Source organism: Artibeus jamaicensis, unplaced genomic scaffold, assembly GCF_021234435.1.
Source record: "Artibeus jamaicensis isolate MK-2021 breed Jamaican fruit bat unplaced genomic scaffold, CSHL_Jam_final contig_60, whole genome shotgun sequence".
NCBI lineage: Eukaryota > Metazoa > Chordata > Mammalia > Chiroptera > Phyllostomidae > Artibeus > Artibeus jamaicensis.
In genome coordinates, this window is record NW_026521900.1 from 9,572,528 (window position 1) to 9,595,663 (window position 23,136).

Here is a 23,136-nt window from a genome sequence, read left to right on the forward strand (position 1 = left end):
AAAATATCTGGGAATAAACCTAACCAAAGAGGTAAAAGACCTGTATGCAGAAAACTACACAGCACTGAAGAAAGAAATCAGGGAAGACACAAACAAATGGAAACATATACCGTGTTCATGGATTGGAAGAATTAACATCATCAAAATGTCCATACTACCCAAAGCAATATACACATTCAATGCAATACCTATTAAAGTATCAATGGCGTATTTCACAGACATAGAACAAACACTTCAAAAATTTATATGGAATCATAAATGAGCCCAAATAGCAGCTGCTCTTTTGAGAAAGAAGAACAAAGTAGGAGGGATCACAATACCTGATATCAAACTGTATTACAAAGCCACTGTAATCAAAACAGCCTGGTACTGGCATAAAAACAGGCACATAGACCAATGGAACAGAACAGAGAGCCCAGAAATCAACCCAACCCTCTACAGTCAATTAATATTCGACAAAGGGGGCAGTAACATAAAATGGAGTAAAGATAGCCTCTTCAACAAATGGTGTTGGGAGAACTGGACAGCTACATGCAAAAAAATGAAACTTGAGCACCAACTTACACCATACACCAAAATAAATTCAAGGTGGATAAAAGACTTAAATATAAGCCATGACACCATTAAAGTCCTAGAGGAGAACATTGGCAAGAAAATCTCAGATATTCCACGCAGCAACATTTTTACGGATATGTGCCCTAGAGCAAGGAATATAAAGGAAAGAATAAACAAATGGGATCTCATCAAAATAAAAAGCTTCTGCATGGCTAAAGAAAACAGTATTAAATTAAAAAGACAACCAACTGTATGGGAAAACATATTTGCCAATGATACCTCAGACAAAGGTTTAATCTCCAAAATATACAAAGAACTTACACGACTCCACTCTAGGAAGACATCGAACCCAATTAAAAATGGGAAAAGGACTTGAACAGACACTTCTCTAAAGAGGACATACAGAATATCCAGAGACACATGAAGAGATGCTCAATATCATTAGCTATCAGAGAGATGCAAATTAAAACCACAATGAGATACCACTTTACACCAATCAGGATGGCTATAATAGACAAAGCAACAAACAACAAATGTTGGAGAGGGTGTGGGGAAAAGGGGACCTTAGTTCACTGTTGGTGGGATTGCAGACTGGTACAACCATTATGGAAAACAGTATGGAATTTTCTCAGAAAAATAAAAATTGACCTGCCTTTTGACCCAGCAATTCCACTGCTAGGATTATACCCCAAGAATCCTAAAACATCAATTTCAAAGAACCTATGCACCACAATGTTCATAGCAGCACAATTTACAATAGCCAAGAGTTGGAAGCAATCTAGGTGCCCATCAGTAAATGAATGGATCAAAAAATTGTGGAACATATACACCATGGAATTCTATGCAGCAGAGAGAATGAAGGAGCTACTACCTTTTGCAACAACATGGATGGAACTGGAAAGCATTATGCTGAGTGAAATAGGCCAGGCATTGAAGAACAAATACCATATGATCTCACCTTTGACAGGAAGCTAAAGAATAAAACAAACAAGCAAACAGAATAAAAACAAAGACGCTGAAATAGAGAACAAGTGGGCAGCGACCAGAGGGGAGAGGGAAGGGAACTTAAGGGGAAAAAGGGGGGAGGGATTTTGAGGAACAAGTATGAAAGACACAGAGATGAGGACTGGGGGGGGAATGGGAGGGAGGGGGGGAGACCGGGCGGGGGGGGGGGGGTGGGATGGGAGAAATAGATAAAAAAAAATGTACTTGAAAAGTAACTAAATAAAATTAAAAAATATATAAATAAAAGTAAAAAATAAAATAAAAAAAGAAAAAATATTAAAATATTAAAAAAATAAAATAAAATAAAGCAGTATGGAATTTCCTCAAGAAATCAAAAATGGAACTGCCTTTAGACCCAGCAATTCCACTGCTGATATTATACTCTAAGAAGTCTGAAACACCAATTCAAAAAAACTTATGTATCCCAAATTGGTTCATCACAGTATTATTTACAATAACCAAGTGTTGGAAACAGCCTAAGTGGCCATCAGTAAATGAGTGGATGTAAAAACTGTGGTACATTTACACAATAGAATACTATGCAGCAGAAAGAAAGAACTTCTACCCTTCACCACAGCATGGACAGAACTGGAGAGTATTGTGCTAAGTGAAATAAGCCAGGAGGTGAAGGCAAATACCATATGATCTCACCTATAAGAAGAACTTAATCAACAAAACAAACAAACAAACAAAATAGAACCAGAGACATAGAAATAAAGAATAAACTGACAATCACCAGAGAGTGCGGGGACAGGAGAAAGAAGAGAAGGGCCTAGTCAAGGAATATGCATAATGTTCCTTGGACATTGGTAATGGACAACAGGGTGGGGATTGACTGTGGGAGCAGGGGGTGGGCAGAGCAGGGGAGAAAAATGGGGGGGAATGGGGACAATTCTAATTGAAAAACATTAAAAATTGGGGGAAAATACCCTTTGACATTTTATATAATAATAGCTTGGTGATGATGAACTCCTTTAGCTTGACCTTGTCTGGGAAGTACTTTATCTGCCCTTCCATTCTAAATGATAGTTTTGCTGGACAGAGTAACCTAGGTTGTAGGTCTTTGCCTTTCATCACCTTGAATATATCTTGCTAGTCTCTTCTAGCTGACACAGAAGCTACTTAGCCTATCCTCTTTTTTTACATCATTTTTCTTCTTGCTGTTCTGATAGAATGCTTTTTTCTTCTTATGTTCCAAATCATTGTTTTGATTCTTGGCTTCACCCCCTCCACTGATGGTTCCCTCTAAAGTTTTCTGTATTTCATTTAGTGCAACCTTCACTTCTGCCTGGGTCCTTTTTATGCTGTTGAAGAACCCAGTAAGTTCCCTGAACATCCTAATAGCCAGTATTTTGAACTCTGCATCTGTTAGATTGCTTATCTCCATTTTGTTTAGTTCTTTTCCTAGAGTTTTGTTCTGTTCTTTCATTTGGGCCATAGTTTTTGTCTCTTCATTTGGCATCCTTCCTATGTTTGTTTCTATATATTAGGTAGAGCTGCTTTGACTCCCTGTCTTAGTAATGTGGCCTATTATAGAAAAATGCACCTGTAAGCCCTGGCTGGTGTAGCTCAGTGGATTGAGCGCGGGCCTGGGAACCAGACAATCGTGGTTCAATTCCCAGTCAGGGCACATGCCTGGGTTGCAGACCAGTTCCCTGCAGACCAGTTCCCTGCAGGCCAGCTCCCAGCAGGCAACCATACATTGGTTGCACGAAAGGCAACCATACATTGATGTTTCTCTCCCTCTCTCCTTCCCTTCCCCTCGAAACATAAATAAATAAAATTAAATTAAAAAAATGCACCTGTAAGTTGGATGGGGTGGAACACCAGGTAATCACCAGGGCAGGGCAACCTGTGTGACCTAGATTGATAGTATCAGATATGGTGTCGCTGCTCTGCGACTCTATGTAGAGGGGGGCTCAGCAAAGTTACAATGGCCACTGCCTGCCCTCTGGAGTTTTTTCTGGGAGGGTACTGTTCCCCAGCACATGCCCTGATACCAAACACTTCAATTACTCTCTGTATGCTACTAGTGGCCTTCAAACTGATGTGCTGGTGTTGAAACCCAGAGGAAGTGAGTTTATATAAGTCCTAAGTCTATTGTGGGCTCTTTAAGAGGAGTTTCTTAGAATCCCACAGTTTCTTCTGCTGCCCCAAACTCCACTGTTTTTTACAGCCAGAAGTCATGGGGACTTATCTTCCTGGAGGTGATACCCTGGGCTGGGTGGTCTGGTGTGGAGCTGGAATCCCTCAGTCTCAAGGTATCCCTCTCAATTTTTATCCACTACATATGGGTGTGGGTCCACCTATTCTGTGTCTCCTCACCTCCGCACCTCTCTGTGCATTCCATATCTTTGCCCACCCTACCCATTTGAATTAATGTGGCCTCTTTAATTCCTTGGTTGTTGGACTTCCATACAGCTCAATTTTCTGATGATTTTGGGTGATACTTGTTTTGTAGTCTACTTGAAATATTTGCTGTGGTTGTGTGGAGGCAAGCCATGTTCACCTATGCCTCCATCTTGACCAGAAGTCCCCCCATTTGATCTTAAGAGGAGTTCCCAAATTCTTCATTTAGATAAAAAATAACATTATTCATATCTATAAAATCATCTCATATCTGTTATCTGTCAATATAGATTCAAATGACTTTGGCAATCCAATAGATTAGTCAGAAAAAATAATTATTTTTTATACACAAAACATAAATCCAGAAGGAGTGTAGCACAGATGAACACACTTTGCCCTGGCATCAGACAAAGAGGCTATAACCTTGTCCAGTCCTGCTATGTAACCTCACAGATGTCACTTAATAACTCTGAGTTTAGGTTGATTTTCAGTAAAATGCAAGATACTCTGTACATGTATGGAAAACAAAATGTATGTGGGGCTTGTGTGCCGAAATGCAGCCTCCCACTCCTCAAGCATCCATAGTGCAAAGGGGACTTATGTTTCATCACCCCTCCCTCAAAGGTAATACAGTAAGAAATAGTCCTTTGAACTCTGAAGGGGAAGACTGGCTTGACCCTGACTTGCAGTCTTGAACCTCTTGTGCAAAGTGGGAAATTGTTCTTGCCCTTCTAGTCTCCATTCTGTAAGCAAAAGAGGCTGCCTTTAGTGGTTCCAGCAATTTCTAGGATCTCTCCATTTCAGCCTCCACACCTGTGACTGTGACTGACATGGGAGCTAAAGGGTATCTGTCTTCAATTCATGATGTATAGCAAGGAGCTCTAAAACTAAGGACTAAACTACATCATCCAAAATGTGTTACCAGGAACTTTGGGTCATAAATGGATCATTCAATTGCCAGTTAGCTTCTTGTGTCTGATTATCAATGAGTTGGAAACCTGAGGGAGAAGGGGTGGAAGCTAATCTATTATCCTCACATTCTTAATCGAGTTTGTGTTAGATGGTCCATAAAGAATAACTGTATTTATATTGGTTGGAAATAGTTTATAAACCTCTGACAACTGCAGAGTTGTTTTGACAAAAGAACAAGCCTAATAGACAGGTATTTTCTCATAAAATGAGTTGGAAATGTTCCCTCCTCTATCTTCTGAAAGAGTTTGTATAAAACTAGTATTATTTCTTCATTAATTGCTAGAAAAAAATTGACCAGTGAAGCCATCTGGGTGTGTGGAAGGGTTTTAAATCATGACCTCAATTTCTTTAATCAATATGGGGTTATTCAAGTTTTCCATCTCTTCTCAGTCAGTTTTGGTAATTTGTATCACTCAAGGAATTTGTCCGTTTCACCTGTGTTATCACATTTAATTCTACAAAGTTGTTTGTAGTATTCCACTATTGTCCTTTTAATGTCTAAAGGGCCTGCAGTGATGTCCCACCTTTCATTCCTCATATAGGTAGTTTGTTTCTTTTTTCTGGATTGATATATCTAGAGGTTTATCAATTTAAAAGACATACCCAAGTTCCTCAGGATGTTATTGAGTTTTACTGGCAGACAAAATTTCTCTTCTCTAGGTTCACCGAAAAAGTTTCCTTTAGACCCTATTCAGAAAGACAGCTGAACCAAGTTCCGCCTTTGAGGGAGGAAGTCCTTTTAGGAAGCTATATTTTCACAGAATACCCCCACAATGGGGGAGGAAAGGAGCCACTAACACTATCTGAAAAGGCATTCAGTATTTTAAATAATTAGGGGCTTAGGCCCCACTTTGCTACTAAGCACAATGACTCTCAATAATCAGGATGAATTTCTTTAAATTTTTTATTTTGGGGTAATTATAGATTCACAAAAGTTGCAAAGCTAGTACAGAAAGATCCCATTTTCTCCTCTGGTTATCTGTGTAGTACACATTAAAACCAGGAAAATGACATTGGTACAATGCATGTGTGTAGTTCTATGTCCTTTTTTTTTGCATGTACAGATTCATGTAAGCTCCACTGCAATCAAGATATAGAACAGTCTTCCCTGGCCAGTGGGAACCAGTTGGTTGCAGCATTGTCCCATAAACCAAAAAGTCACTGGTTCAATTCCCATTAGTACACATGCCTAGGTTATTGGCTTAGTCCCCAGTCAGGGCGCATGTGAGACAGGCGACTGATGTTTCTCTCTTATATCAATATTTTTCTCCCATTCTCTCTTCCCCCTCCCCTCTCTCTGAATCCATGAGCATGTCCTTGGGTGAGGATAAAAAAAAAGATACAGAACAGTTCTAACAACACAAAAATCTCCTTCATGAGTATGACCCTTCATGACCCTTTGTGGTCATACTCATCCCCCTCTTGCTTCGGCATTCTTTTTTTCTCAAAGTTTTATTTATTTATTTTTAGAGAGAGGGGAAGGGAAGGAGAAAGAGAGTGAGAGAAACATCAGTAAGTGGTTGTCTCAAAGGTTTAATCTCCAAAATATACAAAGAACTTACACTACTCCACTCTAGGAAGACATCAAACCCAATTAAAAAATGGGAAAAGGACTTGAACAGACACTTCTCCAAGGAGGACATACAGAAGATCCAGAGACACATGAAGAGATGATCAATATCATTAGCTATCAGAGATATGCACATTAAAACCACAATGAGATACCACTTTACACCAGTCAGGATGACTATCATAAACAAAGCAACAAACAAATGTTGGAGAGGTTGTGGGGAAAAGGGGACCTTAGTTCACTGTTGGTGGGATTGCAGACTGGTACAACCATTATGGAAAATAGTATGGAATTTTCTCAGAAAAATAAAAATCGACCTGCCTTTTGACCCACCAATTCCATTGCTAGGATTATATCCCAAGAATCCTAAAACATCAATTTCAAAGAACCTATGCACCACAATGTTCATAGCAGCACAATTTACAATAGCCAAGAGCTGGAAGCAACCTAGGTGCCCATCAGTAAATGAATGGATCAAAAAATAGTGGTACATATACACCATGGAATTCTATGCAGCAGAGAGAAAGAAGGAGCTCCTACCCTTTGCAACAACATGGATGGAACTGGAAAGCATTATGCTGAGTGAAATAGGCCAGGCATTGAAGGACAAATACCATATGATCTCACTTTTGACAGGGAGCTAAACAACAAGACAAACAAGCAAGCAGAATAAAAACAAAGACACTGAAATAGAGAACAAGTGGGCAGCGACCAGAGGGGAGAGGGAAGGGAATTTAAGGGGAAAAATGAGGAGGGATTTTGAGGAACAAGTATGAAGGACACGGGTATGAGGACTGGGGGGTGGAAATGGGAGGGAGGTGGGGAGACAGGGCGGGGGGAGCTGGGATGGGAGAAATAGACAAAAAAACTGTACTTGAAAAATAACTAAATAAAAAAAATAAGTGGTTGTCTCTCGTGCAACCACCACTGGGGACCAGGCCTGCAAGCCAGGCAGGTGCCCTGACTGGGAATCGAACCAGTGACCCTTTGGTTCACAGGCCAGCACTCAATCCATTGAGCCACACCAGCCAGGGCTCACTCCTGCATTCTTAATCCCTGGAAACCACTAATCTGTTCTCCATTCCTATATTTTGTCATTTCTAGAATGCTACATAAATGATATAATATAGTACATGACCTCTTGTGAATAGATTTTTTCACTCAGCATAATGTCTTTCAGATTCATCCAGATAGTTGTATGTTTGAATAGTTTGTTGCATTTTATTGGTGAGTAGTATTCCATGGTATGGATGTTCCTTTAACCATTCACCTATTGTAGGACATTTTAACTGTTTCCAGTTTTGGGCTATTACAAATAAAGTTGCTATGAACAATCATGTACAAGTTTTTGCGTGAACCTAAGTTTTCATTTCTCTGGGATAAATGCTCAGGAATAAAACTGCTGGGGAATATGGGAATTCCAACTTTAGTTTTACAAGAAACTGGAAAACTTTCTCAGAGTGGCTCTGCCACTTTATATTCCCACTGGCAATGTATGAGAGTCCCAGATTTTAAAACAGAAATGAATCACTGATGATGAGTCAACTATAGTGTCTGAGTGAGTACAGAACAGAGTAATAAGCAATCTTGGAGATGGAAAAAACTAGAAAATTATACAGGTAAATTAACACAGAGATTCCCATACTTTAAGAAACAATGGTCAAAAACATCAGACTGCCTACATAATTTAAAGCCTTTCTACCACTCAAGAGAAAATAAAACTTTAAACTAAGCAATAACACTATTAAAAGGTCAACCAGCAGGAAATCTGTTTGCCATGGGAATTCCTTCCATAGTTTCCATGAAGTTATTGGTAAAGGTAGACCCACTGATGGCATTAGCTGTATATACCACACACACATACCATCATGAGCATTATTTTGGAATGTGTTTATACTTCTTCTTTCAACTATACAAAGTTTTTGTTTTATGATAATTCACCCAAGAATGTCATTATGTTGTTATTATCTGTGGATAATTTATAATTATTTTTAAGCTTGAAGAAAAGGAAATATTTGCAATTTTTTTTACCTTCTTTAAACTATATCCAGCATGGAAAATAATTGGAGGCAGCAAAATGTTGAAAAAGACCTCTGGATCAAACGTTACCTAAAAGTTTAAAAAGAAAAAAAAAGCCCATTATTAGTTTAATACCAATTGGTGCTATAATATTTGCTTAATATTTTAAGCCATTGCCTAAATTTTCAATATTAAAGCATGTAATATAAATGTGAAAAATCATGAGCTCATTACAAAAGAAAAGTCACAGCTCCCCTGTGGAATAGCAAGTTCTTTTCCATATAGCACTTCTGAGTTCTGCTCTAGGTGTACCATTTAATACATATTAAGACAGAACAGTGTAATGCAATTTTTAGACCTCATAGGAAGTTTCTGGTCAATGTTTTTAAACAAGAAATAAAAACATCTTGATTTTTGACACAGCTTTATGAAGGCTCAACTGCAATAAAAGATGCAGTCATAATTCTTTATTAATTTTCTGGATCTTCCCAAAGAATCATTTATAGACATAATTCCACTAAATTTAAGTCTCTTTTGAGTGGTCAGCCTTTTGTGATACATGATCTTTAACCTAGATCAAAGTCTCTAGTAATGGTAATGGCTTCCTAAACACCAAAATAAATTCAGTTCTAAGAGGACTAAAATCACCTGTAGTTTTAATACAGGGAAATCACTGTGAAACTATTAGACAGCAAAAGTCTTATCACATCCAGAAAACACAACCATTCTATAAACCTCCTAACCTTTTCAAAAGAATTTGTTCATATTAGTAGATTAATTGGCTCTTATTTCAATCAAGTATTTTAAATTTTCATTCTAATTATTAAGAGTAAAGTTAGCATTTCTCTTTAGAAACTAGAAATGTTAACTGTTCTATTTAAAAGTTGAATGATTCTCTCCAAATTATGCTTTATTCTATCTTCTTGCTGAAGATAAGAGTAGTCTAAAAAGCAGGGCCTATCAGAATGGGAAGGGAATTTGGACAATACCTAAATAGATGAGGACACTGGGGAAAAAGAGAGTGAGAATTGCTGGAAGTCACCAAACCCAGTAATGTATGAAACAGTACAAGAGTTTCCTCACACCCACTCCATCCAATGCATGCTTATGAAGTGCTGAAAGCCAAGAGCTCAGTATAACTGCCATTCAGGATATGGAGAAAATGGGCATGTTGAATGCTCCAGGTTGAGAATAATTTTCTTTAAGAGTTAGGATAAGGCATAAGCTCTGGGTATCCTCCACTGGGGCGTGACGGGCATCTGCTGGCCCACGGATTTGGGTGTGCACTCTCCTGCGGGCCTCAGTACCTCCTAGAAATATTGTTGACAGAAACCCAGTCCCCTGGAGGAGTTGACTACGGGAGCCGGGACACTCAGCAGTAGTAGGTGACCAGCGCGGGGACCAGTGCAAGGACCAGCATGAGAGTAGGTGGAGATGGAGGACATCAAGATAACTGAAGGAGTCTGCACCACTGAAATTCACAGGTATTATACCACAGAAGTTCACACCATAAACCCAGGGAGTCAGAAATGATCAATTTTAGAAGCTGAGACTAACAAGAAAAGTCTCAAACAATGGGAAGACAAATAAACAATCCCCAAATGAAAGGAAAAGCAAAAACTTCAGAAGGAATGTTAGATAAAATAGAGGCTAATCAACTATCAGATAGTGAATTCAAAGCACTGGTTATTACAAAGTTCAAAGAGCTCACAATGAGCTATCAGAAACTACAGGGGAACTACAATGATCTCTCTGCAAACTACAGCAACATGAAAAAGGAAACAGAAAATATCAGCAAGGGACAAGAGGAAATAAAGAATATAATTTCCAACTTGGAGAGCACAGTAGAAAGTTTCAAAAGTAGAATACATAAGGCACTGGATCAGATTAGTGAGTTGGAGGACAAAGTAGAAAGCATCTCACAGAAAGAGCAAGAAAATGAAGAGGCTCAGAAAGAATGAAGAGGGATTAAGAGAAATGCAAGATAATATGAAACATAATAATATCCGAATAATAAGAATACCAGAAGTAGAAGAAGAAGAACAAGGGATAGAAAATGTATTTGAAAGAGTAATGAGAGAAAATTTCCCTAATTTGATGAGAGAAAAAGTCACACAAATCCAGGAATCAAACAGAGTCCCAATAAAGAGGAACCCAAGGTGGCCCACTCCAAGACACATCATCATCAAAATGGAAAAATTCCAAAACAAAGAGAGAATCTTCAAGGCAGCAAGGGAGAAAAAAGAACTAACATACAAGGGAGCCCCAATAAGGTTAGCTACTGACTTCTCATTGGAAACACTCCAAACAAGAAGAGAATGGCAAGAAATATTCCAAGTAATGAGAACCAGAGGCCTACACCCAAGGCTACTTTACCCAGCAAGGCTCTAAATCAAGATAGAAGGCCAAATAAAGAGCTTCCAAGACAAAAGAAGTCTAAAAGAATATGCATCCACCAAACCAGCTCTACAAGAAATACTATAAGGACTGCTTTAAGGAAAAGAAGGAATAGAGAAAGACAGAGAGGAACAGATACAAAAATAGCAATGAATAAGTACCTATCAATAATATCCTTAAACCTAAATGGATTAAATGCGCCAATCAAAAGACACAGAATAGCTCAATGGATAAGAAAGCATGACCCACAAATATACTGCCTACAAGAGACCCACCTCAGGACAAAAGACCATCACAGACTAAAAGTGAATGGCTGGGAACAAGTTTTCCATGCAAATGGACAAGAAAAAAAAAAGCTGGGGTAGCAATTCTCATATCAGACAAAATAGACTTCAAAAAAAGGTCCATAAAGAGAGACCCAGAAGGTCACTTCATAATACTCAAGGGAAGAATCAACCAAGAAGACATTAACTTTGTCAACATATATGCACCAAACATAGAGGCACCCAAATATATCAAGAAAACCTTAGAGGACTTCAAGAAAGATATTGACAGCAACATAATTATAGTACAGCATTTTAACACCCCACTGTCAAAAATGGACAGATCTTCCAAAAAAATATCAACAAAGATATTGTGTCATTAAACAACACCTTAGATGAAATGGACTTAACTGATATATATAGAGCCCTTCATCCCAAAGAAGCTAAATAAACATTCTTTTCAAATGGACATGGAACATTTTCAAAGATAGACCACATGATAGGACACAAGACGAGCCTCAAAAAATTCAAGAAAATTGAAATCATACAAAGCATCTTCTCTGACCACAAGGGACTGAAATAGAAAATCAATCCCAAAGGAAAAAATTCAAAGCACCCAAAATCATGGAGACTGAATGGTATGCTATTAAACAATGAATGGGTCAACAATGAAATTAGGGAAGAAATCAAAACATTTCTGGAAACAAATGAAAATGATCTCACAACAACCCAAAACTTATGGGACACAGTGAAGGCAGTCCTGGGAGGGAAGTTGATAGCAATACAGGCCTACCTAAAGAAGATAGAAACAGCTCAAACAAACAACCTAACCCTACGCCTGCAAGAACTGGAGGAACAACAAAGACAGCCCAGAGCAAACAGAAGGAAGGACATAACCAAGATGAGAGCAGAATTAAATGACATAGAAACTAAAAGCACAATTTTAAGGATCAATGTATCCAGGAGTTGGTTCTTTGAGAAGATAAACAAAATAAACAAGCCTTTAAGTAGGCTCATCCAGAAAAGAAGAGAGGAGACACAAATAACCACAAACAGAAATGAAAGAGGGCATCGACTTCTGCCAAGATGGAGGCATAGTGGGAAGCACTGTGCCTCCTCCCACAAACACGTTTAAAAATAACAAAGTTTTAGCAACAAAAACGCAGCCAAAACCACAGAAAATTGAACTTCACATAAGTCTCATAACAACGAACCCTTCAGCCAAACCGATAAACTGGTGAAGGAGGGAGCAGTGAGACAGACCTTGCAGGCCCCAGTGGCAGGAAGTGGCAGAGGGGACCACCATTGTTTCTCTCTGACCCTGCCCCCACGACAGCGTCACAAAGCAGCGACATGGGTGGCCTCTCTCTGACCTGCCCCCACCTACAGCAACACAAACCAGTGACCTCCATGGCCCCGCCCTGGTGAACATTTAAGGCTCCACTCCTCATAATTAACCGGTGCAAACAGACTAAAAATGGCTCAAGAAGATCTCAAAGCCCCAGAGCCCATAAATCTAAGCAATGAAGAAATAGCCAAACTTTCAGAAGCACACTTTAAAACACTGGTGATCAGGATGCTCACAGAACTGTTTGATTTTAGTCACAAATCAGAGGAAAATATGAAGGCTAAGCTAATTGAAATGAAGGGAAATGCACAGGAAACCAATAGTGAGGGAAAAGAAATTGGGACTCAAATCAAAGGAGTGGACCAGAAAGTAGAAAAAATGACCAAACAGAAAAGAATGTAGAAATAAGAATTTTAAAAAATGAGGAAAGGCTTACGAACCTCCAGGACATCTTTAAACATTCCAACATCAGAATTATAGGGGTGCCAGAAGGGGAAGAGTAAGAGCCACGAGTGGAAAACTTATTTGAACAAATAATAAAAGAGAATTTCCCCAATCTGGCAAAGGAAATAGACTCCCAGGAAATCCCGGAAGCTCACAGACTCCCAAAGAAGTTGGACCCAAGAAGGAACACGCCAAGGCACATCATAATTATATTAGCCAAGATTAAGATGAATGAGAGAATTCTAGAAGCAGCAAGAGATAAGGGAATAGTCACCTACAAAGGAGTTCCCATCAGACTGTCAGCGGATTTGTCAAAAGAGCCCTTACAGGCAAGAAGGGGCTGGAAAGAAGTATTCCAAGTCATGAAAGGCAAAGACCTACATCCAAGATTGCTTTATCCAGCAAAGCTTTCATTTAGAATGGAAGGGCAGATAAAGTGCTTCTCAGATAAGATCAAATTCAAGGAGTTCATCCTCACCAAGCCCTTATTATATAAAATGTTAAGGGACTTATCTAAGAACAAGAAGATAAAAAATATGAACAGTGAAAGGACAGCAAACTGACAGTTATTAACAACCACACCTAAAACAAAAGCAAACTAAGAGGACAGCGAGATCAGGAGCAAACCATAGAAATGAAGATCACATGAAGGGTTAGCAACAGGGGAGTGGGAGGAGGAGAAAGGGGGAGAAGGTACAGAAAATAAGTAGCATAGACGGTAGGTAGGAAATAGATAGGGGGAGGGTAAGAATAGTAGGGAAAATATAGAATCTAAAGAACTTGAGACAAGTGGTCATAAACTAAAGGGGGGCACGGGGGGAGGGGGTGTGCAGGGTGGAGGGGAATGAAGGGGAGGGAATAACACAACTGTAATGGCATAATCAATAAAATATATTTAAAAAACAAATGAAAGAGGAGAGATTCCAACTGATACCACAGAAATAGGAGGGATTGTAAGAAATTACTATGAAGAACTGTATGCCAAAAATTTTGAAAACCTAGGGAAAATGAACACATTTCTAGAAAAATATAATCTTCCAAAACTCAATGAAAAAGGAGCAGAAAATCTAAACACACCAAAAACAGCAAAAGAAATTGAAGCAGTAATCAAAAAACTCCCATCACACAAAAGCCCTGAACCAGATGGTTTCACAGTAGAATTCTAGAAAACATTTAAGGAAGAGCAAACCCCTATTCTCCACAGACTATTCTAAAAAATCCAGAAGGATGGAAAACTCCGAAATTCTTTTTATGAAGCCAGCATCATTCTAGTTCCAAAACCAGATAGAGACACAACAAAGAAAGAGAACTTCAGGCCAATATCACTGATGAACATAAACGCTAAAATACTCAACAAAATATTGGCAAATCACATCCAACCATATATCAAAAAGATCATACACCATGACCAAGTGGGATTCATCCCAGGGATGCAAGGATGGTTCAATATTCGCAAATCAGTAAATGTAATACATCACATAAACAAAAGCAAAGACAAAAACCACACGATCATATCAATAGACGTGGAAAAAGCTTTTGATAAGGTACAACACCCATTTATGATAAAAACACTCAGCAAAGTGGGAATAGAGGGAGCATTCCTCAATATAATGAAGGCCATATATGAGAGACCTACACCCAATATCATACTCAATGGGGAATAACTAAAAGCTTTTCCACTAAGATCAGGAACAAGACAAGGATGTCCACTTTCACCACTTCTATTCAATATAGTATTGGAAGTTTTAGCCACAGTGATCAGGCAAGAAAAGGAAATAAAATGCATCCAAATAGGAAAGGAGGAAACAAAACTGTCACTGTTTGCAGATGACATGATAGTGTACATGGAAAATCCTATAGACTCTACCAAAAAACTGCTCAAACTAATTAATGATTTTGGCAAAAGAGCAGGATACAAAGTCAATATCCAGAAATCAAAGGCATTTTGGTATACTAACAATGAATCAGCAGAAGCAGAAATCAAGGGAAAAAATCCCATTCGATATAGCAAAAGCAAAAATAAAATATCTGAAAATAAACCTAACCAAGGAGGTAAAAGACCTGTATGCAGAAAACTACACAGCACTGAAGAAAGAAATCAGGGAAGACACAAACAAATAGAAACATATACCATGTTCATGGATTGGAAGAATTAACATCATCAAAATGTCCATACTACCCAAAGCAATATACACATTCAATGCAATCCCTATTAAAGTACCAATGGCATATTTCACAGACATAGAACAAACACTTCAAAAAATATATGGAACCATAAACAACCCTGAATAGCAGCTGCACTTTTGAGAAAGAAGAACAAAGTAGGAGGGATCACAATACCTGATATCAAACTGTATTACAAGGCCACTGTAATCAAAACACCCTGGTGCTGGCATAAAAACAGGCACATAGACCAATGGAACAGAACAGAGAGCCCAGAAATCAACCCAACCCTCTATGGTCAATTAATATTCGACAAAGGGGGCAGTAACATAAAATGGAGTAAAGATAGCCTCTTCAACAAAGGGTGCTGGGAGAACTGGACATCTATGTGTAAAACAGTGAAACTTGAGCACCAACTTACACCACACACCAAAATAAATTCAAGGTGGATAAAAGACTTAAATATAAGCCGTGACACCAATTAAGTCCTAGAAGAGAACATTGGCAAGAAAATCTCAGATATTTCATTCAGCAACATTTTTATTGATATGTCCCCTAGAGCAAGGAATATAAAGGAAAAAATAAACAAATTGGATCTCATCCAAATAAAAAGCTTCTGCGTGGCTAAAGAAAACAGTATTAAATTAGCAAGACAACAAACTGTATGGGAAAACATATTTGCCAATGATACCTCAGACAAAGGTTTAATCTCCAAAATATACAAAAAACTTACACGACTCCACTCTAAGAAGACAACCAACCCAATTAAAAAATGGGAAAAAGACTTGAACAGACACTTCTCCAAGGAGGACATACAGAACATCCAGAGACACATGAAGAGATGCTCAATATCCTTAGTTATCAGAGCATCTCTTAAAGCAATATCGTTAGCTTTAATTTGTTGCAAATTAAAACCACAATGAGATACCACTTTATACCAGTCAGGATGGCTATCATAAACAAAGCAACAAATGTTGGAGAGGGTGTGAGGAAAAGGGGACCTTAGTTCACTGTTGGTGGGATTGCAGACTGGTACAACCATTATGGAAAACAGTATGGAATTTTCTCAGAAAAATAAAAATCGACCTGCTTTTTGTCCCAGCAATTCCATTGCTAGGATTATATCCTAAGAATCCTAAAACTTCAGTTTCAAAGAACCTATGCACCACAATGTTCATAGCAGCACAATTTACAATAGCCAAGAGCTGGAAGCAACCTAGGTGCCCATCAGTAAATGAATGGATCAAAAAATGGTGGTACATATACACAATGGAATTCTATGTAGCAGAGTGAAAGAAGGAGCTCCTACCCTTTGCAACAACATGGATGGAACTGGAAAGCATTATGCTGAGTGAAATAGGCCAGGTGTTGAAAGACAAATACCATGTGATCTCACTCTTGACAGGAAGCTAAACAACAAAACAAACAAGCAAGCTGAATAAAAACAAAAACACTGAAATAGAGAACGAGGGGATAGTGACCAGAGGTGAGAGGGAAGGGAATTTAAGGGGAAAAAAAGGGAGGGATTTGGAGGAACAAATAGTAAGGACACAGGGACGAGAACTGAGGGGGGTGGAAATGGAAGGGAGGTGGGAAGCACGGGACGGGGTGGGCTGGGATTGGAGAAATAGACAAAAAACTGTACTTGAAAAATAACTAAAAAAATTTAAAAAATAACTAAATAAAAAAATTAATTAAAAAATAAATTAAAAAAAGAATTAGGATATATCTTGAGATTAATTATAATTTAACTTTTGGAGTAAGGGCCACATTGTATCTTTGACTGCAAGCCTTCACACACATTAATCTTGTTCCATATTAAAAGGGGCTTCCACAACTTGGATCCCTCAGACTTTACCAAGAAGCCTTCCTGCTGGTAACACCAGATCTATAAGGTAATGGAATATATGATGATAAATACGAATCTCTTGCTTATGCTGGAAATCACCCAAGTAAGGTGACATAATCCTTTTTCCTGTGGAGTATTTTAGCTACTTCCAACATCAAATGAAAATCAATATTTGGACTAAAATTCCAAGACAAGAAGACATCTCTCCTCTGAAGAATAAGCCTTTGTTATCAATCACCAATGAGAGGGTACACTCAACAAGTATTTATAGGGTATGGCAATAGAACCATGGAGGATTAAGAATTAGTTCTGAACATTGAATAAACAGTCTGAAAGTGAAACAAATCTTAGGAAAGAAACAAGCTCATCCCTAAATCATAACAAAAGATACAGAAAAGAAAAAGGATTGGAGATATGAGCTGAATGGGGATGTACAAACCTACTGCACCATCAGTGACCCAAATCAGCTTCTGATCCTAGCAAAACTGAAAGGCTCAAACTCAAATCTTTTTCCTTCTTTTCCACATCATAGCCCAAAAGCTTCCTAGCAAAACTGAGAAGCAAGAATGCTATCTATGCTCCAGGAGTTTGAAGTAATTTCTCTCTATATGTTTGAGACCAAATAGGAAAACAAACACCACATCAGGACAACAACCACTCAGTGTCCCAGCTCACCTTCCTCAGCATGTCATTCTGCTCTACACTGTTGATCTTGCCAGGGCTGATTTCTCCTTTCAAGGTGTATTCAAAGAACTTTCCACTGACATTGACTAATAATGTGCTGAAGGCCCTGTCTTCCTGAGTGCAGCTGAGTGACTTGTCATGGCCACTGGTGGAAGGGGTGCCATACCTCAGAATCACCCCGACGATGAGCCCTGAAACAAAGTGGAAAAAAACACATCAGGACTGTGGAAGGACAGAGAAAGTGTGGAAATAAAGGCATGGGTGGTTTGCAACAACTAAGAAACTCAGAAGTCATCTTAGAGTCCAGGTACAGGGTGTGCACTTTAGGAGCAACTGCACAGTCTCTCAAAAGGGTTATGCATCCATCTACTTTTAAGTCCCTCAGCCATTAGGAAGACAAGAAAGGACAGTCTGTTTCCTGGTTATTATGGCATTGAGTACTTTCAACTACTGATTACATCTTGTTTTTCATGCTTTTGGTGAAGGAAGTTGGGATGATAAGAAACAATTTGGTTCCTGCTGAGGACAAAACCTTTGAGCTCTTTGATTATTTGTACCAGCAGCAGCCCTGAGGCCAGCCCTGCTGCCATCTGCAAACAAGGACCCAGGCTGCACAAATTTCTAGCTGCAACAAATGCAATTTGCTTTGCCATATACCAGAGGAAGAAGATAAAAATAAATGCTTTTGTTTAGTTCATTTCAAGGACTGGGTCTCATGGAGAAAGTAACTGCATCCCTTGGGAAGCTAAACAGCACAGTGCACATTTTTGCAGTCATGATTTAGGCACTGTGGAGCCAACTTTTTGTGCCTGTGGCTATGATATTACTAAAATAATTATCTGCAAGTATTTAAGTCTCATTTCTTCTTAGTAGGGTTTTCCCATTAAGAACCCCTCTCCCCACAAAAAGAGTTGTGTATAAGCTTTCAATTCCATGAGTGAGGAAGGAGTCCTGGATGAGTCACACATGCTCAAGGAAAAGTGAATGAAATATGAAAAATACATAAAGCACTACCACTTTCTATACCTTCTCTCTTAAGAGGAAAAATTCAGATGTCACTCTACATTCATTCTTTGCTAGCAATAGCAAAAGATAAAAGGGTAAAGTGTTCCCCCATGTCATTTTGCCATTGAAGAACTTACATGAGAAAACGAATGAACAGTACTTACTATATTCTATGTATACGTTCTATAATGTCTCTTATCACCAAGACACATGAGAACTCACAAGACATTGTCAAAGAAGAAACAATATAAAATCTGAGGAAAAGTTAATTCTTTAAGCCAAATTCTGTTTTGCTTTATTATTATTGTTGTTGTTGTTATTATTATTTTGACTTGTATTATTAGATACTTGCAGTTTGCTGCCTTTTGCGAGAAAAATCAAGCTATTAAATTTTACTTTATTTTTATTTTTTATTTTTTCCAGCTGTTTTTTTATTTAATTGTTGTTCAAGTACAGTTTTTTGTCTTTTACTCCCATCCCACCCCACCCTCCCAGTGCTCCCTACCTCCCTCCCATTTCCACCCCCCTTAGTTGTTGTGCATGTGTCCTTCATACTAGTTCCTGTAAATCCTTCCCCTTTTTCCCCTGAAATCCCCTCCCCTCTCCCCTCTGGTCACTGTCCTCCTGTTCTCTATTTCAATGTCTTCAGCTATATTTTGCTTGCTTGTTGGTTTTGTTGTTTAGGTTTCTGTTAAAGGTGAGATCATATGGTATATGTCTTTCAACACCATCAGCATAATGCTTTCCAACTCCATCCATTCTGTCAAAAAGGGTAGGAGCTCCTCCTTTCTTTCTGCTGCATAGAATTCCAGTGTGTAAATGTACCATAGTTTTTAGATCCATTCATTTACTGATGGGCACATAGGTTGCTTCCAAATCTTGGCTATTGTAAATTGTTCTGCTATATAAAATTTCATTACAAATTAAAAATCAGGTTTTGGCCCCGACTGGTGTAGCTCAGTGGATTGAGTGTGGGCCTGAGAACCAAAGAATTGTGGTTCAAATCCCTGGGTTGCAGGCCCATTCCCAGTAGGGGATGTGTGAGAGGCAACCATGCATTGCTATTTCTCTCCCTCTCTCCTTCTCTTCCCCTCTAAAGATAAATAAACAAAAATCTTAAAAAAATCAGGTTTTGTTTTTAAGTCTTATTTATTTTTTAAATTTATTTTGATTATGCCATTACAGTTGTCCCTTCCCCCCTTCATTCCCCTCCACCCTGCACACTTCCTCCCCCCACAACCCCCCTTTAGTTCATGTCCATGTGTCTTAAGTTCTTTAGCTTTTACATTTCCCATACTATTCTTGACCTCCCCCTGTCTATTTTCTACCTACCATCTATGCTACTTATTCCCTGTACCTTTTCCGCCTTCTCCTCCTTCAACTCCCCTGTTGCTAACCCTCCATGTGATCTCCATTTCTGTGGCTCCACTCCTGATCTAGCTGTCTGCTTAGTTTGCTTTTGTTTTAGGTGTGGTTGTTAATAACTGTGAGTTTGCTGTCCTTTCACTGTTTATCTTTTTTAACTCCTTTTTCTTAGGTAAGTCCCTTTAACATTTCATAGAATAAGGGCTCGGTGATAATGAACTCCTTGAATTTGACCTTATCTGAGAAGCACTTTATCTGCCCTTCCATTCTAATTGAAAGCTTTGCTGGGTAGAGCAATCTTGGATGTAGGTCTTTGGATTTCATGACTTGGAAAACTTCTTTGCCTGGAAGGTCTCTTCTTGCCTGGAAGGTTTCTTTTCAGAAATCAGCTGACAGTCTGATGGGAACTCCTTTGCAGGTGACTGTCCCCTTATCTCATGCTGCTTCTAGGAGTCTCTCCTTCACTTTAATCTTAGCTAATGTAATTATGATGTGCCTTGGTGTGTTCCTTCTTGGGTCCACCTTCTTTGGGACTCTCTGAGCTTCCTACACTTCCTGGAAGTCTATTTCCTTTGCCAGATTGGAGAAGTTCTCCTTTATTATTTGTTCAAATAAGTTTTCCACTTGTTGCTGTTCCTTTTCCCCTTCTGGTACCCCTTTAATTCGGATGTTGGAGCGTTTAGAGATGTCCTGAAGGTTCCTAAGCCTCTCCTCATTTTTTTTGAATTCTTGTTTCTTCATTCTTTTCTTTTCTGTTTGTTTGTTTGTTTCTTCTTTCTGGTCGACTCGATTGATTTGAGTCCCAGTTTCCTTTCCATCACTATTGGTTCTCTGTGCATTTCCCTTCATTTCACTTAGTGTAGCCTTCATTTTTTCACCTAATCTGCGACTAAAATCAACCAGTTCTGTGAGCATCCTGATCACTAGTGTTTTGAACTGTGCATCCAATAGGTTGGCTATCACTTTGTCACTTAGAAGTATTGGCTCTGGGGCTTTGAGCTGTTCTTCTGCTTGAGCTATAATGTTTTGGTCTGTTCACGCCTGTTATGTATGAGGGGTGGAGATTTATGTGTTCACCAGGGGGGTCTACCCAGTTGCTGGGTTGTGACTGGGGGCAGGGTCAGAGAGGGAGCAATGGCGTTTGTTCCACTCTCTTGGATTTTGGTTCCCTCTGCCACTTCTCACAAGTGAATTGGGCCCTTCTGGTGCTGGTTCCCAGGTATGTGGGCTTGTGTACATTCTAGGACCATGTAGGTCTCTTCAGTGAACTCTCCTGTGAGGCTGGGAGCCTCTCCTGGCACTTCAACCCCCAAAAGTTTTTGTAGTCAGTGCTTTTAGGCTTTATTTCCCATTTCTGGGGCCCTGGGTTGCACAGTCTGTCTCGCTGACCATTTTTAAACCTGCCTGGTTTATCTACACATGAATGTGTGTCTGTGGTCAGCCAGCTACCTTGTGAGCCTTACTGGGTTTTTGCCCCATGCCCGCCTGGTCTGCTAACCACAGCCTCTTCCTGCCAGGACCCCTCTCTGCCAGCTGGCTGCTGACTCCGCCCCTCTTACTGATCTTGATGAATGGTTTGTTGTTGCCAGACTTCAGTGCTGTTCAATTTTCTGTCTGTTTTGCTTATGTTTTTGTTTCTAAATCTTTGTTGTCCTTAAATTTGGTTGTGTGAGGAAGTACAGTATTTCCACCTACACCTCCATCTTGACTGGAAGTCCAAAATCAGGTTCTTAATAACATCAAATTGACCAGATATGAAACAATTTTTCAAAGCTTTAAAGGTATATGAAAAAAACAGACTTTAAAAAAACATGTTGGTCATTACCAAAAAGAGGTGTCTTTAGAAAAAATAAAAACCCATAATGCAGATGGTTCTACTTGTCTGATTAATGGACACAGAGCAAACACTTAAAGTCTTCAGTACCAATCATTTGGTTCAGGTCTTATTGCTAAAACTTCATATTCATTTTCTATTTTGGGCATGTAACTCGCATGATAGTACAGATTGCAAGTCCTCACTTACCCTCTTCCTGCTCGGCCTCAGAGATGAGTTTCCAACTGTGGTCTCTTGCCATCTTGCAGTTAGTTTGGGGGTGTCTATGTTGGTAACTAAAGTTTTGGGGGCACCTATGTTGAAGTGCCTGCTGACCTTGGGTCTCTTATTGATTTTTCTGTTCCTCTTCATTGCTGTCCTAAATGAAGAGGGGCTCTGGGTCGTGGTCTATATTCCCAATAGGTGACCTCTTTTCCTGGTCTACTTTGTTCTCATTCACCCTAATTATTAGCACCCCCATCATTCCTCCTTAGACAAGATTGGAATACTCTCAACAACACCCATAGTGGGGTCTCCATATGGGGAAAGGTGTACATGAAGTTGGGTCTAGTGTTTAGGGGCACTATCTATAATCTCTCCTTTTCTCCACTGTCTTTATTCAAGTAATTTTGCTGGTAAACACACAGAGGACCCCCATAATGTTTATAATGGTTACATTGTGCTGGGTTTTTACTGCCTGACACTGGAAATCCACCAGGGCCTACAACATTTGCTGCCTCTGTACCCTTTTCTCCATCAATAACATCAAATTCTATAGTTTCTCTACCTCCTGGGGTGGTGCTTCCTGGGGGTAACTCTTCTTTATGGCAGGCTGGTATACAAATGCATATCGTTTGGTGTCATTCCTGTGGATGAAACTATTCCTCTTTTTGACACTGAACAATTTTACTTTTCCCCACACCTTCATTGTGATGACCAGTGGGCTGCCACTGCCTCTGCCTCTGTCCATGGAATCACACTGATTGGTGGCAGGGCTGAGGAAGTGTATCGGACAGCTGCTGGGTTTCAGCCCCACTGCTCATGGTTGCAGTAATGAGGATGGTGACTAGAGCTGACTGTGGCAGCCATAGTTCCTTTCCAGTTGTGATGGTAAAGGATGCTAGTGGCAGGAGGGCTGCTAATGGCTCTCTGGAGTTCACTCTCCTCTCTAGATCAAACTTAACATTGTTTATTCTTATTTCACTCTGTAGTTAGGCATGTGGATGAAAAATGAGTTCTACAAAAAGCAACTTCATGGGGGATATAATTCCAAACTCCTAATGGGGCAAGTGATGATGGGTAGTCAGGCCCCAGGCATATAACTTCTTTAGTAAA

The 23,136-nt window shown here is 39.3% G+C and overlaps 1 protein-coding gene across 4 annotated transcripts in view; it reads right to left on the reverse strand.

The window, feature by feature from the left end:
• Window positions 1-23,136, reverse strand: part of SLC9A7 (solute carrier family 9 member A7) — a 198,418-nt gene that overhangs the window by 98,050 nt on the left and 77,232 nt on the right. For all 4 annotated transcript variants that reach the window (XM_037160496.2, XM_053670646.1, XM_037160487.2 and 1 more), the window contains 2 exons: window positions 17,610-17,809; window positions 8,483-8,560 (listed from right to left, as the gene is read on the reverse strand). In XM_037160496.2, coding sequence (XP_037016391.2) covers window positions 8,483-8,560; window positions 17,610-17,809 — 278 coding nt within the window. The remainder of the gene's footprint in view (window positions 1-8,482; window positions 8,561-17,609; window positions 17,810-23,136) is intronic.